Source organism: Myxocyprinus asiaticus, chromosome 9, assembly GCF_019703515.2.
Source record: "Myxocyprinus asiaticus isolate MX2 ecotype Aquarium Trade chromosome 9, UBuf_Myxa_2, whole genome shotgun sequence".
NCBI classification, from domain to species: Eukaryota; Metazoa; Chordata; class Actinopteri; order Cypriniformes; family Catostomidae; genus Myxocyprinus; species Myxocyprinus asiaticus.
In genome coordinates this window covers 39,440,391-39,463,734 of record NC_059352.1, presented here as the reverse complement: position 1 = coordinate 39,463,734, position 23,344 = coordinate 39,440,391, and the positions used below count along the sequence as shown (strand labels likewise).

Below are 23,344 nucleotides of genomic sequence, written 5' to 3'. Positions count from 1 at the left end.
TAGTGTCAAACCCAATAAAAGAAACATATGCTCTTTAGATATTTAGGAAAGACAACTACATAATAAACAACTTATTAAATATTCATAAAAATTTAATTTACAACTAGCAATATCAATCTTAGAGAAAAATACCCATTATAAACGTAAAAATATAATCATTACAAGTTAGAAAACACATGATATGACAAACAAACTAATATATACTGACAAAACAATGAACTTCAACTAGAAACAGTCAGCTGAAATTCAACTGTGCAAACCAATACAGCATTTGAAGAACAGACAGCTTATGCTAATAGCTGGTGTCTGATAACGTTCAGTCTGCTATATGTACAGTTGTGGTCCTCCCCCTCACCCTCTTCTGCTGACTGGCACTGAGCATTGTATGTATTTGTTTCGAAGAGGGTGTAATGACAGGCTGAATTGCCAGTTTAGAGGAAGATGATGATCTAAGTGAGGCCATAGCAGGGCTCTTGTTTCTGGGAGATGTCCTACATTCTACAGATATGCAGGGACTAACTGTTCGCTGGAGAGTGCCCTGAGATTTTGCTTTGGGCTGTGGTTTGGTGGACTTTCTCTTGGTCCTGTAAGGGGGTACTGGTGGTCTCTTGGCTGGATTCAAAGGTCCAGCCTTCCGTGAGCTACGTCTGATTGGTGTTTGATCATCTTGTGTTTGTTTGTGGTGTTGCTCTTGTTCCGATCCTCCAACCATATAGGAACTCCCTGCACAAGAGCGAGGAAGTCCTTTAGAAGAGTCATCCATGTGGGAGGCAGATGGTGCAAGGTGTCCCAGAAGGAAACAACTGGTACTTGAGAGAGAGGAGCGGTTGAACAAAGCTTTACGACTGCTAGCCAAAGAAGAACCAGGCTCAGAGGTGCCACCGCTCTCCAGACAAGAGCCTGAGGTAGAGGTACATAGATCAACCATGCTGCTCCTGCCACGACCCATCCGAGAGCCTCCTGATGAATGCCCTTGCCCCAGGCTCTGCCTCTCATTGTTAATATCTGGGCTAAGGCTACGGAATAACTGTCGGACGTGTGAAAGAGATTTGGAATTGGTGAGAGAAGGCATCCCTTTTGGTGGGCTTTTCAAGATCCTGTTGGTCAAAGGGTCATAGTACTTAAGAGGTGTCTTTTTGTACTTGTACTTTAGGGAAACATTGCTGTCACATGACTTTCGCTTCCTCCCTGCTTTCTTAGCAGGGGTGGGCTTGGAAATTCCTTGACCCCCATCTGGGGAAGAAAGCACATAGACCACAGTTTTGGGCTGTATAGGAGTCATGATCTTGCAATAAGAAGCAGGAAGCTTCAATGCACAAAGTCTGGTCTTCATGTTAGGGGTCCTTTCAGGGCTAGGACATTGCTGGGACTTGTGGCTGTGCGGTGAGGTAAATGTTTCTTGTGTTGATTTCAGGCGCACCACAGGACAACTTAGGGGGATGGTTTGTGTGCCGTGGCTTACTTTTACCACTTGGCAACGTGATGCTAGTCTGAAATTTTTTTGTCTTGTTCTCTTCAACAAAACAGCTGGAAGTTTTGGGTCTTCCTCATTGTGCTCCATGAGAGGAAGAATATCTGCAGGCTCCCATCCTGCAGTATCTGCTTTTGCTTTTTTCCCCTGGTTCCTGTTCTTTCTCTTTTTTTTATGGTGTTTTCCAAACCTAGCCAAGGATTCACTATCAAAATAGCAACGGAATTGACCTTGTTGGAACTCTCTCACTATGGAATCTATCTTCATGTCATCTTCAAACATCACCTGTGTCCATGTTTTTCCAACAAAGGACTCTGGTATGTGAGGAAGATTGGGAAATACCTCCTCAGCAGCACTCTCCTTGGTTCCCTCAGGCTCTGTTTCCATACTCATCATAACAGTGTTCAGGGCTGTGTCCAGTTGAGTCTGGTATCCTTGGTCTTCAAGGTTTGTATGCACTTCCAGTAACTCTGCTAAATTCTTCTCCTCACCCTTTGCTTTTCCCAAAGCCATCTGTATCGCATTGTCCCATTCTTCGCTGCCTTTGGATTCACTCCTAGACTGAGGACTCAGAAGAATGCTGCCATCGTCCTCTTGCTGGTCGACTTTGAGACTGTGGCCATAACAGTGCTTTTCAATAACCTCCTCTATCACATCTCGAATTTGGTCAGATAGATGACTAAATGTTTGTTCCCTATGGGGGCCTTTCCAAGGTGGCAGTGCGGAAGTCCACACTGTGGATTCCTCAACCACTGATCGAAAGGTTGCAGGCTGGTCCTTTGAGGTAATGCACTTCACAGCTGGTGGGGTTTGGGAAGCTGCAATGGAGTCATTCCCCTCTTTATCCCTACTGGTTTTCCTGTGTGCTTTTCCGTGTTCAATGTCTCCAGCCTTGGTGACTGGTGGACATCCTGAAGCACAGGGATCTCCAGAGGGGTGTGTTTGTGAACTTTTTCTCTGAATGGGTAATATAAATTGTAATGTATGTGGTTTGTCATTGGCAGAGCCGCTAGTCCTGTGCAAAAATCCTTGTGTGGGGGAACTCTTTTCAGAAGGAGGTAGTTCAGGCACCATTTTCCCTATTTGGGAAGCAGTTTGTACATGTGTAGTTGCAGTATGTTCAGTCTTCACTGCTGGAGTTGAGGCTACAATTTGCAGCAATTGGCAGGACTCTTCATCAGAGGTAGGCATCTCCTCACGTGTCCCAACAGAGACACCATCATCATCTGATCCACAGTACACCTCCGATAGCACCTCTTTTGGAATAGGTGGGGTGGCGAGAGAAGGTAGGTCAGCATGGGTAGGCCTACAGAAAAACGTAAAAAAAAAATAATAATAATAATAATATGTTTTTTTTTTTTATTATTATTATTATTCAAACTAAAAAGTATCAAATTAAAAATTGTCAAAGACAGCAAATATTTTCTCATAAAAATTAAATGGTTAATATGTTATCCAAATATGCAAGTCAATAAGGCTAAATAAGATAAATTTGATATGCAGTGCTGGGGGTACATCCAGGCATACCGTGTATCACTGTAGCGATGGGGATGATGGTGAAGCACATCCTGGAGGAATCTTTCTAACAAACTCCCAGAAGATACATTAGCCCGAGCAGCTCGCACCACTTCTCTATGTTGGGCACTCAAGATGTGCTACAGGATTCAACAACAATTGCTTACAGTTACAATACCCTAAATGAAGTCATAATAAAAATATGATAGAAGAATCTTCAAGCCATTAGGAGATCCACTGACATATAAATGTACTATAATATGTATTATATATCTGGTAGTGGTTTGTATTAGCTATGTATTCTCCAAAGGAAACTACAAATCCAAGTTTAAACCAAACCTTAACCTTAAGTAATTAAAATGGAATGAATCATATAGGAATCTCAGAGTTATGCACCTGTTCCACACTGAGGTACAGAACTTGACAGCAGCTACAATAACCCTGTCTTTGGGACCTAGAAGGACCGGCAACAGGCTCTTCCCCTCTACTAGTCCTTTGGGGAAGATAAATAATAGATTTAGATAGGATTATATAGTGAATGTAACCAATATACTCTTGGAAAAGTAGTGTTAGGTCTGATTTAATTACTACTACACATAATGGCATGGCTAGTGTATTGCTACAAATGCTGAATTTATTTTCAGTTTGAGTTGGTAAGTTATGTTAATCATATGATAACTCACAGGGTGGCCATATCAGCTGGATGCCTCTCTGCATCTAGAAAACATGTAACATTCACATGTGTCCACTCAGTGTTTTCACACTATCATGCCATCTGCTCAAAAACAGTCTTTGCAAGTGGAAAAAAAAAATGCAAAATGAGATGTGTGATTTTAAAGAGCCTTACTTTTAGCAGATGATTGAGGTCCCTCCTCCATGGGCATTGTACTGTCTGGGGGGATCAGGATAACACTTAATAAGGTTCATTCATTAATGGAAAGTGTAACCAAAATCACATACACAGACAGTGAGTGACATCATATTGCACACTGCATTCCTGTTTTGCACAGTTTTGACATTCCACTACTTATACATTTAATAATTTATATACACTGGCAGCCAAAAGTTTGGAATAATGTACAGATTTTGCTGTTTCAGAAGGTAATTGGCACTTTAATTCACCAAAGTGTCATTCAACTGATCACAAATATAGTCAGGACATTACTGATGTAAAAAAACAGCACCATCACTATTTGAAAAAAGTCATTTTTGATCAAATCTAGACAAGCCCCATTTCCAGCAGCCATCACTCCAACATCTTATCCATGAGTAATCATGCTAAATTGCTAATTTGGTACTAGAAAATCACTTGCCATTATATCAAACACAGCTAAAAGCTATTTGGTTCATTAAATTAAGCTTAACATTGTGTTTGTTTTTGAGTTGCCACAGTATGCAATAGACTGGCATGTCTTGAGGTCAATAATGGCAAAAAAAAAAAAAAAAAAAAAAGGAAACAGCTTTCTCTAGAAACTCAACAGTCAATCATTGTTTTGAGGAATGAAGGCTATACAATGCTTGAAATTGCCAAAAAAAACTTTGGATTTCATACAAAGGTGTACACTACAGTCTTCAAAGACAAAGGACAACTGGCTCTAACAAGGACAGAAAGAGATGTGGAAGGCCATATGTACAACTAAACAATAGGATATGTACACCAGAGTCTCTAGTTTGAGAAATAAATGCCTCACTCAGCTGACAGCTTCATTGAATTCTACCCACTCAACACCAGTTTCATGAACAAAAGTAAAGAGAAGACTCAGGGGTGCAAGACTTATGGGAAGACACCTTTGAATCAGAAAAACAAAAAGAAAAGGTTAGAGTGGGCAAAGAAACAGACATTGAACAACAAATTATTGGAAAAGAGTGTTATGGGTTTTAACCCCATTGAGCTTCTGTGGGATCAGCTAGACTGTAAGGTGCGTGAGAAGTGCACGACAAGACAGCCACATCTATGGCAAGTGCTACAGGAAGTGTGGGGTGAAATGTCACCTGAGTATCTGCACAAACTGACAGCTAGAATGCCAAGGATCTGCAAAGCTGTCACTGCTGCACCAGAAGGATTTTTTGATGAGAACACTTTGAAGTAGTTTAAGAAGTTCTGAACATTTTTTTTCAAATTGTAATAGTAATTTTTCATGTTATTAATGTCCTGACTATACATTGTGATAAGTTGCATGCCACTTTGGTGAATAAAAGTACCAATTTCTTTCCATAAGAGCAAAATCTGTACATTATTCTAAACTTTTGGCCACCAGTGTACATGTTTATATTTTTCTCCCTCTTTTTTTTGTATTTTTTTTTTAGAAACATTTCATTGCCAGCAAATACTGTAAAACTTTATCCGACTTGAAGGAGAGTGTGTAAATTTGTGCACATTAAAATCGTGCAACCTTAGTACAAAGAACATCCTATTAAATAAACAGAATTTTTGTACTCACCTACATGGAGGAGATGGCTTGACTAAAGTTTGCGAGTCACATCGCCACATGTGTGTGTACAGCCACGTGTAATAAGTTAAAAGTCGCATCTACAGATAAAGGATCCATAAATTTGAATTAGAATACGACGCTTACATAGTCTTTTGCACATGCACTACTCTATCGTTAGATATTTAATACGAAATAATACATCGAGGACAAAAGATACATTAATACAATTCAGACACTACTTTTGCACTGTTCTGCAAATAACCCAATTAATACAGACAACTCCAGTATGGTTTGTATTTTACATCAGTTACTGCTTTTTAAAAGTCTTAATAACATGTAATGATCTCGTCATTAATTTCCAATGTTCTTTAAGGACCAGCTTTTAACTACTCATCCCAAACCCTAAAACTATGCGAATATGGTGTTGGTAGCACATCCTGATGAGTATCATACATTTTCAAGACACCGGCCTGTACTCACAAACCCGGTAAATAAAATAGCGTGTTCAAATATCGCCAGACAAACCCATTTATACTTAAAACGCAAATGTAAATAATTTCGATTTTTATCCACGGTTTAATATTACATGCGTTGTTCATGGTCGCGGAAAATGTTGTTTGAGCTAGCATGTTATGCTAGTTAACTTAGCAAGCTATATAGATACTTAACATGACAAATGGAAAGTGACATGGTAAATATGCACATAACTATAAACTACAAAATATACAGACATGGTGAGGTTGCAGTCTTCATCTTCTTTTCACCTGATGGTAAATGTTGTTCCACTTTGATCCCATCGGTCTCCGCATTTGGCAGATCTGCCGGAGTGACGTGACAGCATGTCGTGGGAACCCGCCCAGTAATAAAAGTAAGAGCTGGATTTTGACCTTCATTGAAGTTTCAGACTCTACCCTAATGATAACATACTATAAATATACAAGACTATGTACGGGGTTTCCTAGACTTCTTGACCTATGACTTTTCCAATAGTTTATGAAACAAACGTAGTATATTTTAAATAAATTTATAGAGATTGCAATCACATGAAGCCATTTCTAGCTGGTTAAAGTTTAGAACAAGAACAATGACTTCTCCAGGCCAGGACATCAGAACTGTATACCTGAGATTTCCATGTTTTCCCACATGAATTTCATGCATATATATATTTGTTTCCTTCTAAAAAGTTACCAGATAGCTCGCTTTTTTTCTTTTCACCAGTACAGGCCAGTCAAAACCCTTAAGGTTAAACCTTCAAATGGTAAACTTAAAACTACTTAAGTACACTTAACCAGAAACAAAATGCATTTGAAGTGCCTTTATTGGATCAATGCTTTTTGCTGTGAGGTTTTAGATCTTGTTGAAGGCTGCCACATCCATGGACTGCACATAGTCTTCAAAGGCTGTGATCAGTTCCTCCAACTGGTCTGTTCCAACTTTGTCATCCTCCACCACACACGCGATCTGCAGCTTTTTGATGCCATAGCCAACAGGCAACAGTTTAGCTGTACACAAGAAAAAAAAAAAAAAAAGTGTCTATTGAAAGACCAAACTGTACGGAAGCCCTTAGAGGGCAGGGCATATATTTTTTTCTCTGAAATATTTTTGCAAGCCCTCGCAAGAAGTTCACCATGGTACTACTACAGTATTCAGATTTTAACCTTGATATTCATAGTGAAACCATAGTAATAATACAGGAAACGAAAACTATGTTAATAAAACTCATGGTATTTGTAGTTGTAAACCGTAATTATCACAAGAATAACCATAGTTAATCTATAGTAAAACCATGGTTACTATATGGATACAGTATACTGTATTAAAACATGGTTTCCTTGGTGGGGAAAAACCCCACCTAGGTTAGCCAACAACAGTTAGTGTTCCTACAATTTCCATAGTAAAACAATTTCCTCCAAAAACTGTGGTTACTACAGTCTACAATACTACTACAGTAAAACCATAGTTAAACTATTTGTATAGTAAAACCATAACCACAAAATGATTTTAATTTTTTTATTATTACCATAGCTTTTGTTTTCCTGTATTATCACTATGGTTTCACATCATGGTTACTGTAGTAAATCCATGGTGAATTTATTGCGAGGAAGCACAAAACTATTTCAGAAAAAAAAAAAAAAAAAAAAGAAAACTCCCACCCTGTCCTCTAAGGGGCTCCTAATAATTGGGAACTGAAATGGCAAGATTTAAAACATGACTTTTAGGGACTTCATAATTGATATTATATTAAACCTAATTTTGTGAACAGTAATTTGGAACTGTAATTCCAAAATATGGGGAACGCAGTATTAGGACTTACATTGTCCCCAAACTAGACCATCCAACTGAATGCTGCGTACACACTCCTCAAGCTTGGCCATATCAGTTTCATCATCCCAGGGCTTGACGTCCAACAGGATGGAAGACTTGGCGATAAGTGCGGGCTCTGATCAGACATTAAAAAGCAAAAAGAAAGGTGATGATATTGATTACACACACAAAAGAATCCAATCACCCCAATTAAATGACTAGTAAATTTCAGGTTAAGAAGAGCGTCAATCACATGATTCAGCCGAAAGATGGTGAGAAAGATCATCATTAAACTAGTCTAAGTTTCCACATAACATTATCTACATTAAAAGACAAAAACATACTCTTGGACTTCTTTGCATTGTAAGCTGCAAGCCTCTCCTCCTTGATCTTTTTGGTCTCCTCATCCTGTAGAGAAAGACATCTATTAGGTGTGCCCGCTCTCACGTACAGTGATTGACTGGACATTTTTCTACAAACTGGTCTTCAGGAATAAAAGGTGTCCATCACAACATCAGCCGAAAGATGGTGAGAAATCATCATGTGTCCAGTTCGGTCAAAACGCAGAAACGATACAGCAGCTGAACTTACCTCTTCCTCATCGGAACCGAACAGATCAATGTCATCATCGTCTTCGTCATCTGCGGCAGGAGCTGCGGCAGTTGTGTCCTCCACACCAGCAGGGCCATACTGACCAAGGGGCTTCTTTACACCTGGAAGGCTACAGATGGGAAACAGGAGATTGAGTCTATATACAACTGCATGGGTACACCTCTCATGGACGGAGTGTTTCCCAGCCATATCAGGGTTTTAAAAGATTGTGCATCAGCCTCTCAGGCGAAAGATGGTGATAAAAATCATCATATACTGAGGAAACTAGGGTTCTAGGAGAGCATAAAGCATCACAACAAAGCTTGAGGTTACCTGCCCTTCTCCTTCTGGTAAGACTTAATGTGGTTGTACCACCGCAAGGCATGGCAGAGGTCAGCTGAGGGGGCACCAGACATGGCATCAAACACTGCAACATCAGCCTGAGAGGGCACATACCTGGCAAGACAGTGTGTAATGAGCGATTTCCACCATTTGAGAATAGAGAGGTGTATTTGTGAATATTCTGGAATCTATCTCATTACATAATTGCACATTTTTAAATGTCCACATGAATCTCGACAGTTAACAATATAGCTGATTAATACTGGGGGAGAGGGGATCTATTATACACATCCTACAATGACTTACTGATCATACATGATGTATATATATTAGTCATTAGTCAGTTATTCTTTTTGTAGTACAGTCTATTAAAAGAACAAACCGACTTTCTGCAGCCAACGGAATACATTGACCAATAATTAAAAAAAAAAAGCAGACAATAGCTTACCCCTCGATGTAACTTTTGTCTGCCAGAAAGTCATTCAAAACTTTGAGGCCTGCGGGTGTTTTCAGATCACCAAAGCCCATTGTTGGAAGTTACCAGTGAGACCTCGTGTGCAGACGTGTGCCCTGTGCTTGGAGGAAGTGCGAAGGAACGAGAAAAGATCGTGAGATGGTCTTTATACCGCTGACGCCATGACTCCTCCCACGCCGACTTGCTCTACCAAATGTTTCAAAATATCAAGCCATTTGTTTTGACAGTCATTTGTGCTCGGTATGTTAAATGCGACCTTTTCACTGATCAAGACAGAAAGATAATCATCTACCATTTTTCACATATGAACAATCCTTCCCAAACGTTTTGACTAGTGACTTTTAAAACTGAAAAAGGAAACGACCATGTTTTTGAGCGGAAATGACGGAAGGAGTAAATGTCAAAGGTCAACACAAAATGTTGGATAAACTTTATAAAAACATATATTAAGATAGTATTATATTTCTAAACATGAATCTACGCATATATTTTAGTTTAGAGTAATCTTTTACTATAATATTTTATTTTATTTCAGTTTGACGTGAATCGGCTATTTCCGTCATATTCTCCGGAATCAGCCGAGGACGCATTCACAACTGAACCAAAGGCAGTAACGCTGTTCTGGTCTAGAAGGCCAAACAGCGTAAAGGTAAGAGTTAGATATTGCTTTTTGTAACAATTTAAGGGTAAAGAGTGATTTGTGTAGAGAGTCATTTTGTGAATAACTGTTGGCGTCATAATTGCATGGGGAGAATTGGTAAATTACTGTAACGTTTTCTCTGTCCTTGACCATAACGCTGCTGTGCTGCTGAGTGCAAGCCTGATAACCTGTGCATAGTTGGAAATGTCAGCAGCATCAGATTTGGACTGAAGTGTTATCAAGTTTGTCATTACAATGGAATATATAGGTACCTTATGTAATTTACAGTTCTTTTACAAATGTTGCGCTTTATAGCTGTCTTGGGAGGTACAAACATGTTGTTAATACTGTGTTATACAATCTCGTTTTGTAATCCTTGCCACAGGACTTATACTAAATGTCTGCCCACTGCAGTAAATTAAATCTATAAAGAATTTATAATTAATACTATAATTTGCATACCTAAGATCAGATCATTAAGTTATATTGTGACATTATGTCTTTGCAGAAATATGTTTCAAAAGACTGGCATATGTATTCATAGTTGACCTAGATGCCATGCATTGAAACATTGGTGATCAACATGTTACATATGCTTTTAATCACCTGGCATTTTCTTCAACAGCAACATGTTGCGTTTGCCAGCAGTAAGTCGGGCACTGGCTGGGGCGACCCATTCCAAGGGCTCTATTGCCACTTCTAACAATGGTAATTAATGCATGCATTAATTTTTAATCTTTCAAAAATGTGACATTTCAAATAAAATGTTCTTCAAATCATAAGAATGCCTAACAACTTGTTACAAGTTCGAATCTAGGGCGTGCTGAGTGACTCCAGCCAGGTCTCCTAAGCAACCAAATTGGCCCGGTTGCTAGGGAGGGTAGAGCCACATGGGGTAACCTCCTCGTGGTCGCTATAATGTGTGGTTGTCGCTCTCGGCGGGGCGCATGGTGAGTTGTGCGTGGAATGCCGCAGAGAATAGCGTGGGCCTCCGCACGCGCTACGTCTCCGCGGTAACGCACTCGACATGCCACGTGATAAGATGCGTGGATTGACGGTCTCAGATGCACGCGGAGGCAACTGAGATTCGTCCTCCGCCACCCGGATTGACATGAGTAACTATGCCACCACAAGGACTTAGAGCGCATTGGGAATTGGGCATTCCAAATTGGGGAGAAAAAAAAAGAATGCTTTTTTTGTGGTCTTGTCAGTCACTTACCCCTGAAATGTTTTCTCACACTAGTTTGTTTTTTACGACAGTACGAACCTCAGTCCGGGCCTCAAGCAATACGGTTGAAGTATTTGTAGATGGAAAGCCTGTCATGGTGGAACCAGGGACCACTGTACTACAGGTACCATGCAGTGAACTCTTTCTTTAGTAATTCCATAAAAGGAATGTGCATTCCATGCAGTATGTTGACGTGTCCAAATTGTCTCCAGGCTTGCGAGAAAGTTGGCGTGCAGATTCCTCGTTTCTGCTATCACGATCGGCTGTCGGTGGCAGGTAACTGCCGCATGTGTCTGGTGGAAATTGAGAGAGCGCCAAAGGTAACATGCAGCATTAATAGAAATTAGCACACATTATTGATAGAATACTGTAATTATAGAATTGTTTGTTTACAAAAAAACCAATCATTTCTTATCTGTTTGCATTCAATCTGTTCATCACTAACAGCCTGTAGCAGCATGTGCGATGCCTGTCATGAAAGGGTGGAATATTCTGACCAACTCTGAGAAAACACGGAAGGCCAGGTTTGGCCTTTCTTTACGAAAACATCACACAAATTTAGAGAAGGGCTTACATGTGTTTTTTAATTCATAACTAGCTGTTCATAAATCTTTAGGCTATTTACAGGTGTTATTGGGGACTGCATTGCAATATAGGATGTTTACAGTCATTTGAATTTCTTGTCATGTTTCTAATAGAGAGGGAGTCATGGAGTTCCTCCTTTCAAACCACCCTCTTGACTGTCCAATCTGTGATCAAGGAGGAGAATGTGACCTGCAGGTAAAAAAAAAGCCGAATTTTCGGCAATTTTTGGGAGTTGGTCTATCAACTAAAGTTGAATGTACTTAATAGTGGAAATGGAATTCTCCTCAATACAGTTACCTTTTAATTACCTTGATGGTGTAAACTGGGTTTATAGGACCAGTCAATGATGTTTGGCACAGACAGAAGTCGTTTCACAGAAGGGAAGAGAGCAGTGGAAGATAAGAACATTGGCCCACTCATCAAAACGATCATGACACGCTGCATACATTGCACACGTTGTGTTCGGTGGGTCAGAGATCTGTTCTTCTCCAAGCTACAGAATTCACATAACACATTCTTATGCTGGTGTCTTCAGATTATTTACTTCTGAACCAAAACTGTTAAATAAAGTCACTTTGCATGATTAGCATCTTTAAGGATCAGGTAATCTCTGTCAACACCAATAAAAGTCTTTGTTCCTTTACAGATTTGCTAGTGAGGTTGCTGGGATGGAAGATCTGGGAACCACAGGACGTGGCAACAGCATGCAGATTGGTACCTATGTAGAGAAGATGTTCATGTCTGAGCTGTCTGGTAATGTGATTGACCTGTGTCCTGTTGGAGCACTGACATCCAAACCTTATGCCTTCACTGCACGACCCTGGGAGACCAGGTACAATCCTGAGAGATTTAACACGAGACCAGGTACAATCCTGAGAGATTTAAGGCCCTCATATACTTCCGAAGAAGTTCTTCTTTGTTCTTCGTTCAGGGGTAAAAATAAGTTCTAAACAGCTGAGCAATGGTATACTGTGTGTGAACGTTCAGACACCCGCCACACTGCTTTTGGGAGGCGTTTAGTGGAGCATTTAAATATTAGGATGCTACATGTAAAAACTTTAAAATGTGTTATCAATGACTTTTTTGCCTCATTCTTTGAGTAGAAGTCACAATCAGTAAAAGAAGCTATTTTAACCACTCGATGATGATTTAAAGTAATATATATGCAGTAGATCATGTTTAATTTGTATTGTTTAGATTGTGAATTCATGATGCTTGTGCACTAACAAGTCATAATATTTGCTGATTACACTCTGATATTGTAATTTATGTTGACACTGGTACTACTGCAATGATGGGCGTATAAAAGTGTTAATGTTCAAAATACAGACTAAAGAGTGGTGATAGAGGCACACGTTACTTTGGGCAGAGTGTGAATGGCTTTGACGGCAGATGGCACATGAGTGAATGGGCACTTGAAAGTATTTGAGTAGATTTGATTGCTTTTGTGGACTAACGGAAAATGTCTTGGAAAATGTCTCTGTGCGAACGATCGTACTGATATAGGTAAATGTCCACAAGCTCACTAATAATTCTAACCACCTGTGTGTTCACGTTGAATACAGACTGAACATTGAAGTAGTAGGTGGAGCTTCAGGTCACACCTACTGATGACGTGGACCAATGGCAGTAAGAAGGTGTTTAGCAGCCGGTTAGAAATTTTCCTAAAATTCCGCCCAGGCGAGCTGCTACGAACCACTGAATGAATGCAAAAACACCTTTTTTTTTTTTGGCTAGTTTTTGTTCTAAATGACGTCACACCCGTTTGTTTTTCGATTTCTTATGAAGTATATCTGGGCCTTTAGTTTGCTCTCATTGTGTACCTTGTCCCTTATATTTGAGTTTCTTTCTTCTTTCAATGAATGTGCTTGTATTTTAATTATGAAAATGATCATGTCCATGTGTCTGCAGGAAAACCGAGTCTGTTGATGTGCTAGATGCTGTAGGCTCCAATATTGTGGTAAGCACCAGGGGTGGTGAGGTCATGCGAATTATGCCTCGTCTCAACGAGGACGTCAATGAGGAATGGATATCAGACAAGACCAGGTGAGTACATGCACTCTTATCATTCTTCTGAAACATCTCTCTCTGTTTACACACACATACTGTACCTCTCTCTCGCTCACTCTCTCTAAGGTTTGCATATGATGGGCTGAAGAGGCAGCGTCTGACCCAGCCCATGGTAAAGCATGCCAGTGGTCAGCTGGTAACTACCACCTGGGAGGATGTTCTTACACGTGTGGCTGGAGCAGTGAGTACCTGCATATTATAATGTTATAAACTAGAATCTTACATGTATGCTTACTATGAAACCTATGTGTCAGTTGCATTGTGAAATGCAGACATTAGATCTGACTGGCTGTAACTGTTTGCAGCTTCAAGGAGTTCAGGGTTCTGAGGTAGGAGCTATTGCTGGTGGGATGGTAGATGCTGAGGCGCTGGTGGCTCTGAAGGACCTGCTAAACAGACTGAACAGTGAGACCCTCTGCACTGAGGAGATCTTCCCGATGGCTGGTGCCGGGTGGGTCATATGAATTGAGACTAAAACACTGATTGTCCTCGTTTCCCTGTCTGACATTGTATCACTTCTATTTCACACTGATTTTAAATTAGTGGTGCTTATTAAGATGAGCATCACTATTGCTCCACTGAGGGTTAGGTGTTTGAACAAACCTCTAACTTTAAATATTAAAATGTAATGTTTGTGCCATCCAAGCAATCAGACCACTATTTTCACCTGTCGAACTGTAAAATGGGGAGAGGAGGGTCCCTTAGTCTTAAATTCAAGGAGAGATTCGAGCCCTATCTAGATACCAGAATATCATAAAGACTAGAGAAGCATCTGTTTTTTTGTATGGGCAAACATTACTAAACATTTAGTTTATCTTTTTTTTTTTTTTTTTTTAAAAAACTCTTAAATTAAAAAATTGTTGATGAATTCCAGAAGTCTACTGTGAAAGGAGGCACTGCCATGAAGTTACTATTTGGGGTTTACATTTTTTTCCTTTGACTCCTTAGAACCGACCTACGCTCCAATTACCTCTTAAACAGCCGTATCACTGGCATTGAGGAGTGTGACCTCCTCCTTCTGGTTGGAACAAACCCACGCTATGAGGCTCCTCTCTTTAATGCGCGTGTCCGAAAGAGGTATAACAATTTTGCACTCTAAATTTGTAAAGGTTGTGATCGGATGCTATTTTACTTCACCCCGTTGTTTTATTTGTCTATCTTCTTTCTATAGTTGGTTACATAATGAGCTACAGGTGGCCATGGTGGGTCATAATGTGGACCTGACCTACACTTACGACCATCTGGGTGAATCCACACAAGTGCTGCAGGAGATCGCTGCAGGAACACACCCCTTCTGCAAGGTATTTATGTTGGAATGGAGCTCTAAAGATTTGATCAGAAATTGTCCCTAATGGGGTGGGTGATATTAGCCAAAAATTATATCGTGATAGTCTAGAAATTCTAGGTCAATAACGACATATGTGTCATGACATAGGTTGCTTTCATACTAGCACTTTTGCTGTGCACCTGGGTTCGAATGATGTCAAAGTTCATTTCCTTTGGATGATGTGAACGCTGTTTTCCGACCTCAAATACACATTCGCGAACCGCAACCAAGTCCACTTGAAAAGATGGTCAGGGTACGGTTCATGTGAACTCCAGTACGGTTCATTGCTGATATGAATGAAATCGTACCAAATCGCAGAAGTGAACTGCTTGAGATGATGTATAATTTGCATCTTTGCAGGCTCCCGATGGCAATTATTATGGTATAATGCATTTACAAGCAATTGAACCAAGTGTGAAAGCAGCACCCATACACATTTTTATGCAACGTGATTCAAAAGCATTGAAAAAAATAATGAAAGTTCCTTTTGAGATCTACAACTATTTCCAAAGTAATGGTAAACATGTCATTTCTATTGTGATAACTACTTATTGGTTGTTCTAATTATTAAAAATAAGATTTTAGCTATTTTATCTACTTTGCATTGTTTTTAAATTCAAGCAAAAATCATGCTTTGTTCTTTTTAATTGAACAAAAGTGTTTGCCTTGATTCTGAAGCAAACCCCTCCATCACGTATTTGTTTTGGATTTAGCCTTACACTGAATACTGGAAACCTTTTTGACAACTATATACTAGACAATAATGCACAGTTGGCAAAGGTGTTATTTAATCATTTCTGAGGTAATTTATTCAGTGGGATCGCTTCTCTCTCCATGTTTGTGGCAGAACAGATGCCAACAGAAAAGCCTGATGTTGCCAGCAACAGTAACTAAAGCCAAGCGTACACTACACGACTTGCATTCGGCACCCTGTGACTCAGTCTTGCTTTCCGTCGTGCTGGTATGCACAGTACGTGATTGATCACAGACTGGGTGAATCAACTATATGGCCATTCATCCCGACTAAGGCCCTGGTACACCTGGTATTAAGATCCGATCACAAGTGTCCAAGCCAGACACCTCATCGTTACACCTGGTCGTTTCTTTTGACCACTTGTGTTCAGATTTTGAGGGGAGAGCCTATGATTACATGAGGACATACATCAATCATTACGTATGTGTATTACTGAATGATAATAAAGCGCAAATAAATAAAAGGAGGAAAAGAAAGCGCACAGTTTCTCTTAATTATACGCAAACATGACATTTAGAGCAGAATTCAGAGTTATTTTAGTGCAGTGCCTGTAACTGAGCTTCTAATGAGCGTGCTTCTCATATCTGTGTCCCTGCATGTTGATATCAGACACACTGAAGAATTTCTTGAAGTTCTTGTGCTTGTACATGCATTCACTCTTAAAAACGTTCAGATCATACGTATTTTTCCATTTAAATTCGCACTTAGATGGCAAAGTTTAAACTCTTGTTTTATTAGGTGGCATTCCACTGCTTTGGAAGTACAAGCCCAATGTCTGAATTTGTTTGAAGTGGACAAATCTCAAAACAGTTTGGACCCAATTACAGCTGTCTTTAGCATCATCCTGTTTCAAATGGATCTCCCAAAATGCATCTTAAGATTATGATAACAAAATTAATTCACAAAAAAGCAGTTTATTTGTAAAAACATATCAAAAAACATGAAAGAATGGATTGCGCCTGTTTTGTGCTTATTTGCAAAGGATAAAAAAATAAGAAAAAATGCTGAGAGTAATAAAGACAATGGGTAGGGAGATGTGGGTGATGTTTTGTTTTCTGATAATTATTTTGTCTCCTGCTTCCCAATAATTGCTCTCCTCTTGCACACTCTCTATATTTCATTGGCTTTGGCTCATTGTCAGGACAGCACACACACACCTGATGACAAGACGTCTAGATATCAAGCTGGTTTGAAATCTGTCATAGCGTCGACAACTAGCCGGAGCATGTCACAAGAGTGCATACACTACATGACTATTGGTCATCATGAGATCTGAGACTTCTTGTCACTGACCAGTCGCCGACTCAAAACATCAGGTGGATGAGCTTGAGTTGTGTAGTGTGCACTAGGCTTAAGGGGAGAAGGGCTTGGCGAATGGACAGATAAAAAAATAGAATAATTTATAGCAAAGCCCGTTTTCTGATTGGTACACGGACACATTATGCATAATCGCGATAGAAACGATACTCAAATTTAAAGAAGTTGACACATTTCTACTGTTATATAGGTTTTAACCAGGATAATGCCCACCACTAGTCCCTAAACATTGATGTATCAGAAGTTGGCAAATGTTCTGGAATTTGAATCAATTAAAGTATGTTTGCTTTTCGTGTTTCAGGTCTTAGCTCAGGCCAAAAAGCCTGTTGTGGTAGTGGGTAGCTCCAGTCTCCAGAGAAAGGATGGGGCAGCCATTTTTAAAGCAGTGTCCACAATTGCTCAAAATGCTCGGGCCAGCAGTGGTGTTGAAGAGGGATGGAAGGTTCTAAATGTGCTGCACAGGTCAGCTTGTGTTCCTTTGTTTAATGTCAGCTACTGCAATAAGTGTGTGTCTGAATATGTGAGCTTTTCTATCACTTCTGTCTGCTTTTGATCCGAGTGTATCTAGTAAAGTTCACTGATTTGATTAAAAGAATTGTGAGTGTTGTCTTCCTACTGAAAATTTTAAGAAGTGGTCTTGTGTGTGTGACCTCAGGGTGGCCAGTCAGGTGGCAGCCCTGGACTTGGGTTATAAGCCTGGTGTTGAGGCCATCCGGAAGAACCCTCCAAAAGTGCTGTTTCTCCTGGGAGCTGATGCTGGTTGCATCACCAAAGCAGACTTGCCCAAAGATAGCTTTATCGTCTACCAGGGTAAGTTAACACACTTGCATCTCTTGTGTTTTGTATCACAATGCAGTGTTTCTAATGGTACATGTCAAGTCATTTTTGTCTGTATAGCGCTTTTCACAACACGCATCGTTTCAAAGCAGTTTTACAGAAAATCATGCTTTAACAGAAAATAAAGCTTTAATATCTGTAATGTCAGAGTCATCATTATGCAATTTGATAAAAATGTGATTATGAATTGTCTTAATAAAATAATAATAACAATGAAATAATTAAATAATAATAATTATATTTAGACCCCAGTGAGCAAGATAAAAGTGAACCATACATGGTTCTAAATATATACGTTTGGGGGTTAATGGCACCACATGCATATCCAGGTCACCATGGAGATGTAGGTGCACCCATGGCAGATGTCATCTTGCCTGGCGCTGCATACACAGAGAAGTACGGCACATACGTCAACACAGAGGGCCGTGCCCAGAAAACCAGGGTGGCGGTCACTGCTCCCGGCATGGCACGTGAGGACTGGAAAATTCTGCGTGCCATCTCTGAGGTGCATATGCTGTAACCAATCCTTTCATAACAAAAAATCTGCTTCATAATGTACACCTTGTTCCTCATATTGTCTGTATACATTTGCTGAGCTATTTTATGACGTTAACAATCAAAAGGTGGTTTGCTCAGTACAGATTCTCATGTTTGTGTGCTTAGTTGGCGGGAGTCACATTGCCATATGACACACTGGATGAGGTAAGGGGAAGGCTGGCAGAAGTCTCTCCTAACCTGGTAAGATACGATGACGTAGAGGAAGCCAATTACTTCAAACAGGCCCATGAGCTTTCAAAGGTTAGTGCTCTCTCTCCATATTAGTATATTTGTTTTTATTTTATGCCTTTACTTTTTGAGCAGTTTAGAAATGTTCTCTTTTTATCCTCAGGCTGTGAATCAGTCATTGCTTGCAGATCCTCTTGTCCCTCCTCAGCTCACTGTGAAGGATTTCTACATGACAGGTACAGTGTCTCCCTTTGTCAACATGACATTTACTCGATAGATGAAATTGCCGTTTTCAACAAAAAAAAAAGGCTAGCAACACCGCCAGGTTCTTTAGGCAGCCGTTTCAGAGCTACTATGTCTGGAATGGAAACATCAAATTTTTTTCAGAGGATTGGTGGAGATTTGCTCTGCGTCAAAAATCACGTACTGTCAGAGTATGTACTGTATTTGATAAAGAATGTACTTCTCGGCCAGTAAAACGGTACGTTCTTTAAGTATGCATGCTCTTTTATAGTATGAATAGATTCCGGACATACTTCATCAGGGGATGTTGGTATTGACCTGTGACCCAAATATATGACGTAATAACAACAACTGCAAAACTTATCTACTCTGGTTTTGTTAAACAATCACCATTTAAGCACTAGGAACAACTTTCTTGGTATTTATGGCACTTACAGTTAAGAAGAGCTGTCACACTCGCGGCTCACCGTCATTCTTTTAAATCCAGCATTTTGAATGTGACGTCTCCTCAGCTTCTGAGGGATTATTGGATATTAAAGTGTCCAGTTGATCCGCATTTCAGAATCTCGCCGGAAATAGTTGGTCATCCGGGTATTTCTCGCTTACTGTTTTATGAATACTGAGGATTTGGACATACAACTACATTGGCACACTGTTTTTGGTAAACTATATAAACTCAGCAAAAAAAGAAACATCCCTTTTTCAGGACACACTGTATTTAAAAGATAATTTTGTAAAAATCCAAATAACTTTACAAATTTTTATTGTAAAGTGTTTAAACAATGTTTTCCATGCTTGTTCAATGAAACATAAACAATTAATGAACATGCACCTGTGGAACGGTCGTTAAGACACTAACAGCTTACAGACGGTAGGCAATTAAGGTCACAGCTATAAAAACTTAGGACACTAAAGAGACCTTTCTACTGACTCTGAAAAACACCAAAAGAAAGATGCCCAGGGTCCCTGCTCATCTGCGTGAACGTGTCTTAGGCATGCTGCATGGAGGCATGAGGACTGCAGATGTGGCTGGGGCAATAAATTGCAATGTCCGTACTGTGAGACACCTAAGACAGCACTACAGGGAGACAGGAAGGACAGCTGATCGTCCTCGCAGTGGCAGACCACGTGTAATAACACCTGCACAGGATCGGTACATCCGAATATCACACCTGCGGGACAGGTACAGAATGGCAACAACTGCCCGAGTTACACCAGGAACGCACAATCCCTCCATCAGTGCTCAGACTGTCCGCAATAGGCTGAGAGAGGCTGGAATGAGGGCTTGTAGGCTTGTTGTTAGGCAGGTCCTTACCAGACATCACTGGCAACAACGTCTCCTATGGGCACAAACGTCTCCAATGGGCACAAACCCACCTTCGCTGGACCAGACAGGACTGGCAAAAAGTGCTCTTTACTGACGAGTCGCAGTTTTGTCTCACCAGGGGTGATGGTCGGACTTGCGGTTATCGTCAAAGGAATGAGCGTTACACCGAGGCCTGTACTCTGGAGCGGGATCGATTTGGAGGTGGAGGGTCCGTCATGGTCTGGGGCGGTGTGTCCCAGCATCATCGGACTGAGCTTGTTGTCATTGCAGGCAGTCTCAATGCTGTGCGTTACAGGGAAGACATCCTCCTCCCTCATGTGGTACCCTTCCTGCAGGCTCATCCTGACATGATCCTCCAGCATGACAATGCCACCAGCCATACTGCTCGTTCTGTGCGTGATTTCCTGCAAGACAGGAATGTCAGTGTTCTGCCATGGCCAGCAAAGAGCCCGGATCTCAATCCCATTGAGCACGTCTGGGACCTGTTGGATTGGAGGGTGAGGGCTAGGGCCATTCCCCCCTGAATTGTCCGGGAACTTGCAAGTGCCTTGGTGGGGAAGAGTGGGGTAACATCTTACAGCAAGAGCTGGCAAATCTGGTGCAGTCCATGAGGAGGAGATGCACTGCAGAACTTAATGCAGCTGGTGGCCACACCAGATACTGACTGTTACTTTTGATTTTGACCCCACCTTTGTTCAGGGACACATTATTCCATGTCTGTGAAACTTGTTCAGTTTATGTCTTAGTTGTTGAATCTTTTTATGTTCATACAAATATTTACACATGTTAAGTTTGCTGAAAATAAAAGCAGTTGAAAGTGAGAGGACTTATCTTTTAGTAGGGAAGCATGGATATTCGGACACAGAATTCTTTAGATATCTGTCAGGATAGGTGGATTAGGACACAGCTAGGATTTTATGTAAATGATGTCCCTGGTCATCATTATTGCAGATGCTCTAGTTAGTCCTGATTGCCCAAGAGCTGGTGTCAGTAGATTTGCATTTCTTTAAGGCATCAGAGCGCAAACAGCTGATTTTACCTTCCAAAGCACAACTGCGGTGATAAATATGAGTCCAAATAAATAACCATTGATGATCTAACCATTGATTGTGGTCTCACTACCACAACAGCCTTTGTGAAAGGATATGCAAGTTAACCCTTTAAGCTCTGAGGTGTTTTTAAAGATTTCCTGTTTCAATGGCATACCCAAAATGAAAGGCTTATAACTTGACAAAAAAAAAAAAAAAAGGAGGGTCAAGTGTTTGATATCATTGTGGAGAAAACTTTTAAATTTTTGAAATTATATAGTTTGATGATAAATTCTGAGACTCAGCCTAAGAAACTGCTGAAAAATCAGAAAAAAAACTTGAGGCAAAAATTTATTTATTTTTTATTATTATTATTATTTTTCTGATATGACATTATATATCTCTGGATGTAATTAAGGTAGCTCTGAAAAACTGCTTTTGTTTTGTTCCCAATCACGTCACCTGTAACGGAGTAAAATTGCGTGTGTTGATTAACAAAGCAATCAAAAGTTAACAGCATTACAAAAATAATTTATCCTAGTGCACAAAACTTCTCCAAGTGTCCAAAAGCCTCTCCAAACAAATAAAATATAATAATTGTACATAAGAACTAATTACACATGCAAACACAACAATGATTAAAGGTTTGCATAGCATGCAGACAGGATTTTAGTAATGAGATTTCACAGAATTAGTGCCATTTGAGTTGTCATTGAGTCTGTGTCATGTACTTGGCGCCATCTCCTGGTGGCCATATGCAACAGTCATCAATCACATGTCTCTCTGCCCAAATATGAATGACTTTTTGCACTGATCTGAACCCAGTCTGATTGGTTTAGCGTTCCATGACACTCCATCATTTCCGATGATGTCATCTGATCCAGGAAAGCTAATGTGTTTTCAAACAGATGCCAGGTAGCCAGATGCTGTGTGCACTATGCACATTGTGCTTCGTGTCAATGATCTAAGCATTCAGTTACCTTGTGTGTGTGGGGTGGGGTGGGGTGGGGGGGGGGGGGGGGCTTATTTGAAACATAATCGTGTCCTCAAAGTAATGGTATGTTATATTTTATGTTCTGTTTATTTTTCGTGAAATAATAGGTGAAAACTCAGCCAATGAGAAACATCTGTTCACATGAATGTCAAAAACATATACTTAGCTATTACTCTTGTTGTGAGAAAAACAAATCGGCTGGTTGTATTCTACTCTTTGAGAATTTTCAAAAACATATGACACATGGCTATTTGATGAGTTTGATGTTTTAACTGATTACAATAATATGTACAGTGCAATTTATTTAGAAATAATGAACACTTCTGATTTATCTGCAAATTTTTAACCACTTGTTCTGTTTTGGTCATAATGCCTATATGCATTGTAAAGTACAGCTTTTAAGCTTTCAAACGATACCTATTGTGTTGGCAATACTCAAGACTGTATTATTATACTGTTATTAATATTTTGACAATCGTTTTTTTTTCACGGGGGCCAAATCATGTAATACTGATAAAATCCATCTATATTATGTTGGTTCCATGTGTTGTATTTGTCCTTATGAATAAACAGAATGCTGTAATCAAGTGTATGTCTTTGAACCTGTCATTTATTATTCCTTTCTTTTGTCTTCCTCTACAGACCCTATCAGCAGAGCCTCTCAGACGATGGCCAAGTGTGTGAAGGCTGTGACAGAGGGAGCAGCAGCAGTTGATGAGCCCTCCATTTGTTAAAACTCTTTAAAACACACCAATCTGTCCATAGTAACACACACTGCACAGTCATCATCACATACATAAAGCAGGATTTATTCATACTGTATAGTTTTTCTCTCGCATCTTACGTAGTCAGACTTCAGCAGAGCAGCAAATATGTGTGAAATTGATCTTGCTCATATTTAAATATGCTTTGAATGGTGTTGTAAAGATTTTATTCCAGTTCTAAGGCGTAAGGAGATCTGCTTTGTTGTGGAAAGCTCTTAAGATTAATAAAAAAAAAAATAATTATTGTATCAATATACTATTGTCACTGTTCAGATCTCTGGTCCAAATGATTCAATACTATGGCATATTAGAAAGCCCAGTATTATGTTTTGGATCATTTCAAAGTTAGGATGGCAGTGTAAGGGAAAGTGCTT

General features: G+C 39.9%; 3 protein-coding genes across 4 annotated transcripts; 1 reads left to right on the top strand and 2 right to left on the bottom strand.

Annotated features, from left to right (window-relative positions):
* Positions 1–71: 71 nt before the first annotated feature.
* Positions 72–6,575, bottom strand: zdbf2 (zinc finger, DBF-type containing 2). Of its 2 annotated transcripts, none has more exons than XM_051706228.1 (7): positions 6,150–6,575; positions 5,428–5,516; positions 3,834–3,878; positions 3,670–3,703; positions 3,383–3,479; positions 2,999–3,126; positions 72–2,777 (listed from the first exon to the last, which is right to left on the bottom strand). In XM_051706228.1, exons 3-7 carry the CDS (start codon positions 3,868–3,870, stop codon positions 317–319), a joined length of 2,757 nt encoding a protein of 918 aa, XP_051562188.1. In that variant the 5' UTR covers positions 3,871–3,878; positions 5,428–5,516; positions 6,150–6,575; the 3' UTR covers positions 72–316. The 2 variants fall into 2 exon arrangements, with proteins under 2 accessions (XP_051562188.1, XP_051562189.1); XM_051706229.1 differs by having other exon boundaries at positions 6,183–6,575.
* Positions 6,576–6,718: 143 nt separating this feature from the next.
* On the bottom strand, positions 6,719–9,266 carry eef1b2 (eukaryotic translation elongation factor 1 beta 2). The gene is made up of 6 exons (XM_051706303.1): positions 9,104–9,266; positions 8,647–8,769; positions 8,314–8,443; positions 8,067–8,130; positions 7,733–7,858; positions 6,719–6,920 (listed from the first exon to the last, which is right to left on the bottom strand). The coding sequence occupies exons 1-6, from the start codon at positions 9,181–9,183 to the stop codon at positions 6,766–6,768; spliced, it is 678 nt and encodes a 225-aa protein (XP_051562263.1). The 5' UTR covers positions 9,184–9,266; the 3' UTR covers positions 6,719–6,765.
* A 246-nt stretch (positions 9,267–9,512) lies between these two features.
* ndufs1 (NADH:ubiquinone oxidoreductase core subunit S1) lies at positions 9,513–23,224 on the top strand. Its single transcript, XM_051706235.1, has 21 exons — positions 9,513–9,536; positions 9,666–9,779; positions 9,944–10,038; positions 10,396–10,478; positions 11,031–11,122; positions 11,211–11,318; positions 11,446–11,522; positions 11,697–11,778; positions 11,918–12,048; positions 12,230–12,415; positions 13,495–13,629; positions 13,720–13,834; positions 13,959–14,104; positions 14,602–14,730; positions 14,825–14,954; positions 17,353–17,513; positions 17,707–17,861; positions 18,218–18,393; positions 18,552–18,686; positions 18,778–18,850; positions 22,849–23,224. Exons 1-21 carry the CDS (start codon positions 9,528–9,530, stop codon positions 22,938–22,940), a joined length of 2,424 nt encoding a protein of 807 aa, XP_051562195.1. The 5' UTR covers positions 9,513–9,527; the 3' UTR covers positions 22,941–23,224.
* Positions 23,225–23,344: the final 120 nt, after the last annotated feature.

Excerpts from the sequence above, each read along its gene's own strand:
- ndufs1 (XM_051706235.1), top strand. Across the intron at positions 10,039-10,395 it reads CATTACAATGGAATATATAG|CAACATGTTGCGTTTGCCAG; the intron begins GTACCTTATGTA and ends TTTCTTCAACAG. Across the intron at positions 17,514-17,706 it reads GTTCTAAATGTGCTGCACAG|GGTGGCCAGTCAGGTGGCAG; the intron begins GTCAGCTTGTGT and ends GTGTGACCTCAG.
- eef1b2 (XM_051706303.1), bottom strand. The coding sequence starts at position 9,183 with ATGGGCTTTGGTGATCTGAAAACACCCGCAGGCCTCAAAGTTTTGAAT. Across the intron at positions 8,770-9,103 it reads GACAAAAGTTACATCGAGGG|GTATGTGCCCTCTCAGGCTG; the intron begins GTAAGCTATTGT and ends CTGTCTTGCCAG. Across the intron at positions 7,859-8,066 it reads CAATGCAAAGAAGTCCAAGA|AGCCCGCACTTATCGCCAAG; the intron begins GTATGTTTTTGT and ends ATGTCTGATCAG.
- zdbf2 (XM_051706228.1), bottom strand. The coding sequence starts at position 3,870 with ATGCCCATGGAGGAGGGACCTCAATCATCTGCTAAAA. Across the intron at positions 3,480-3,669 it reads CCAGCTGATATGGCCACCCT|GACTAGTAGAGGGGAAGAGC; the intron begins GTGAGTTATCAT and ends TCTTCCCCAAAG. Across the intron at positions 3,127-3,382 it reads TGTACCTCAGTGTGGAACAG|CACATCTTGAGTGCCCAACA; the intron begins GTGCATAACTCT and ends TGAATCCTGTAG.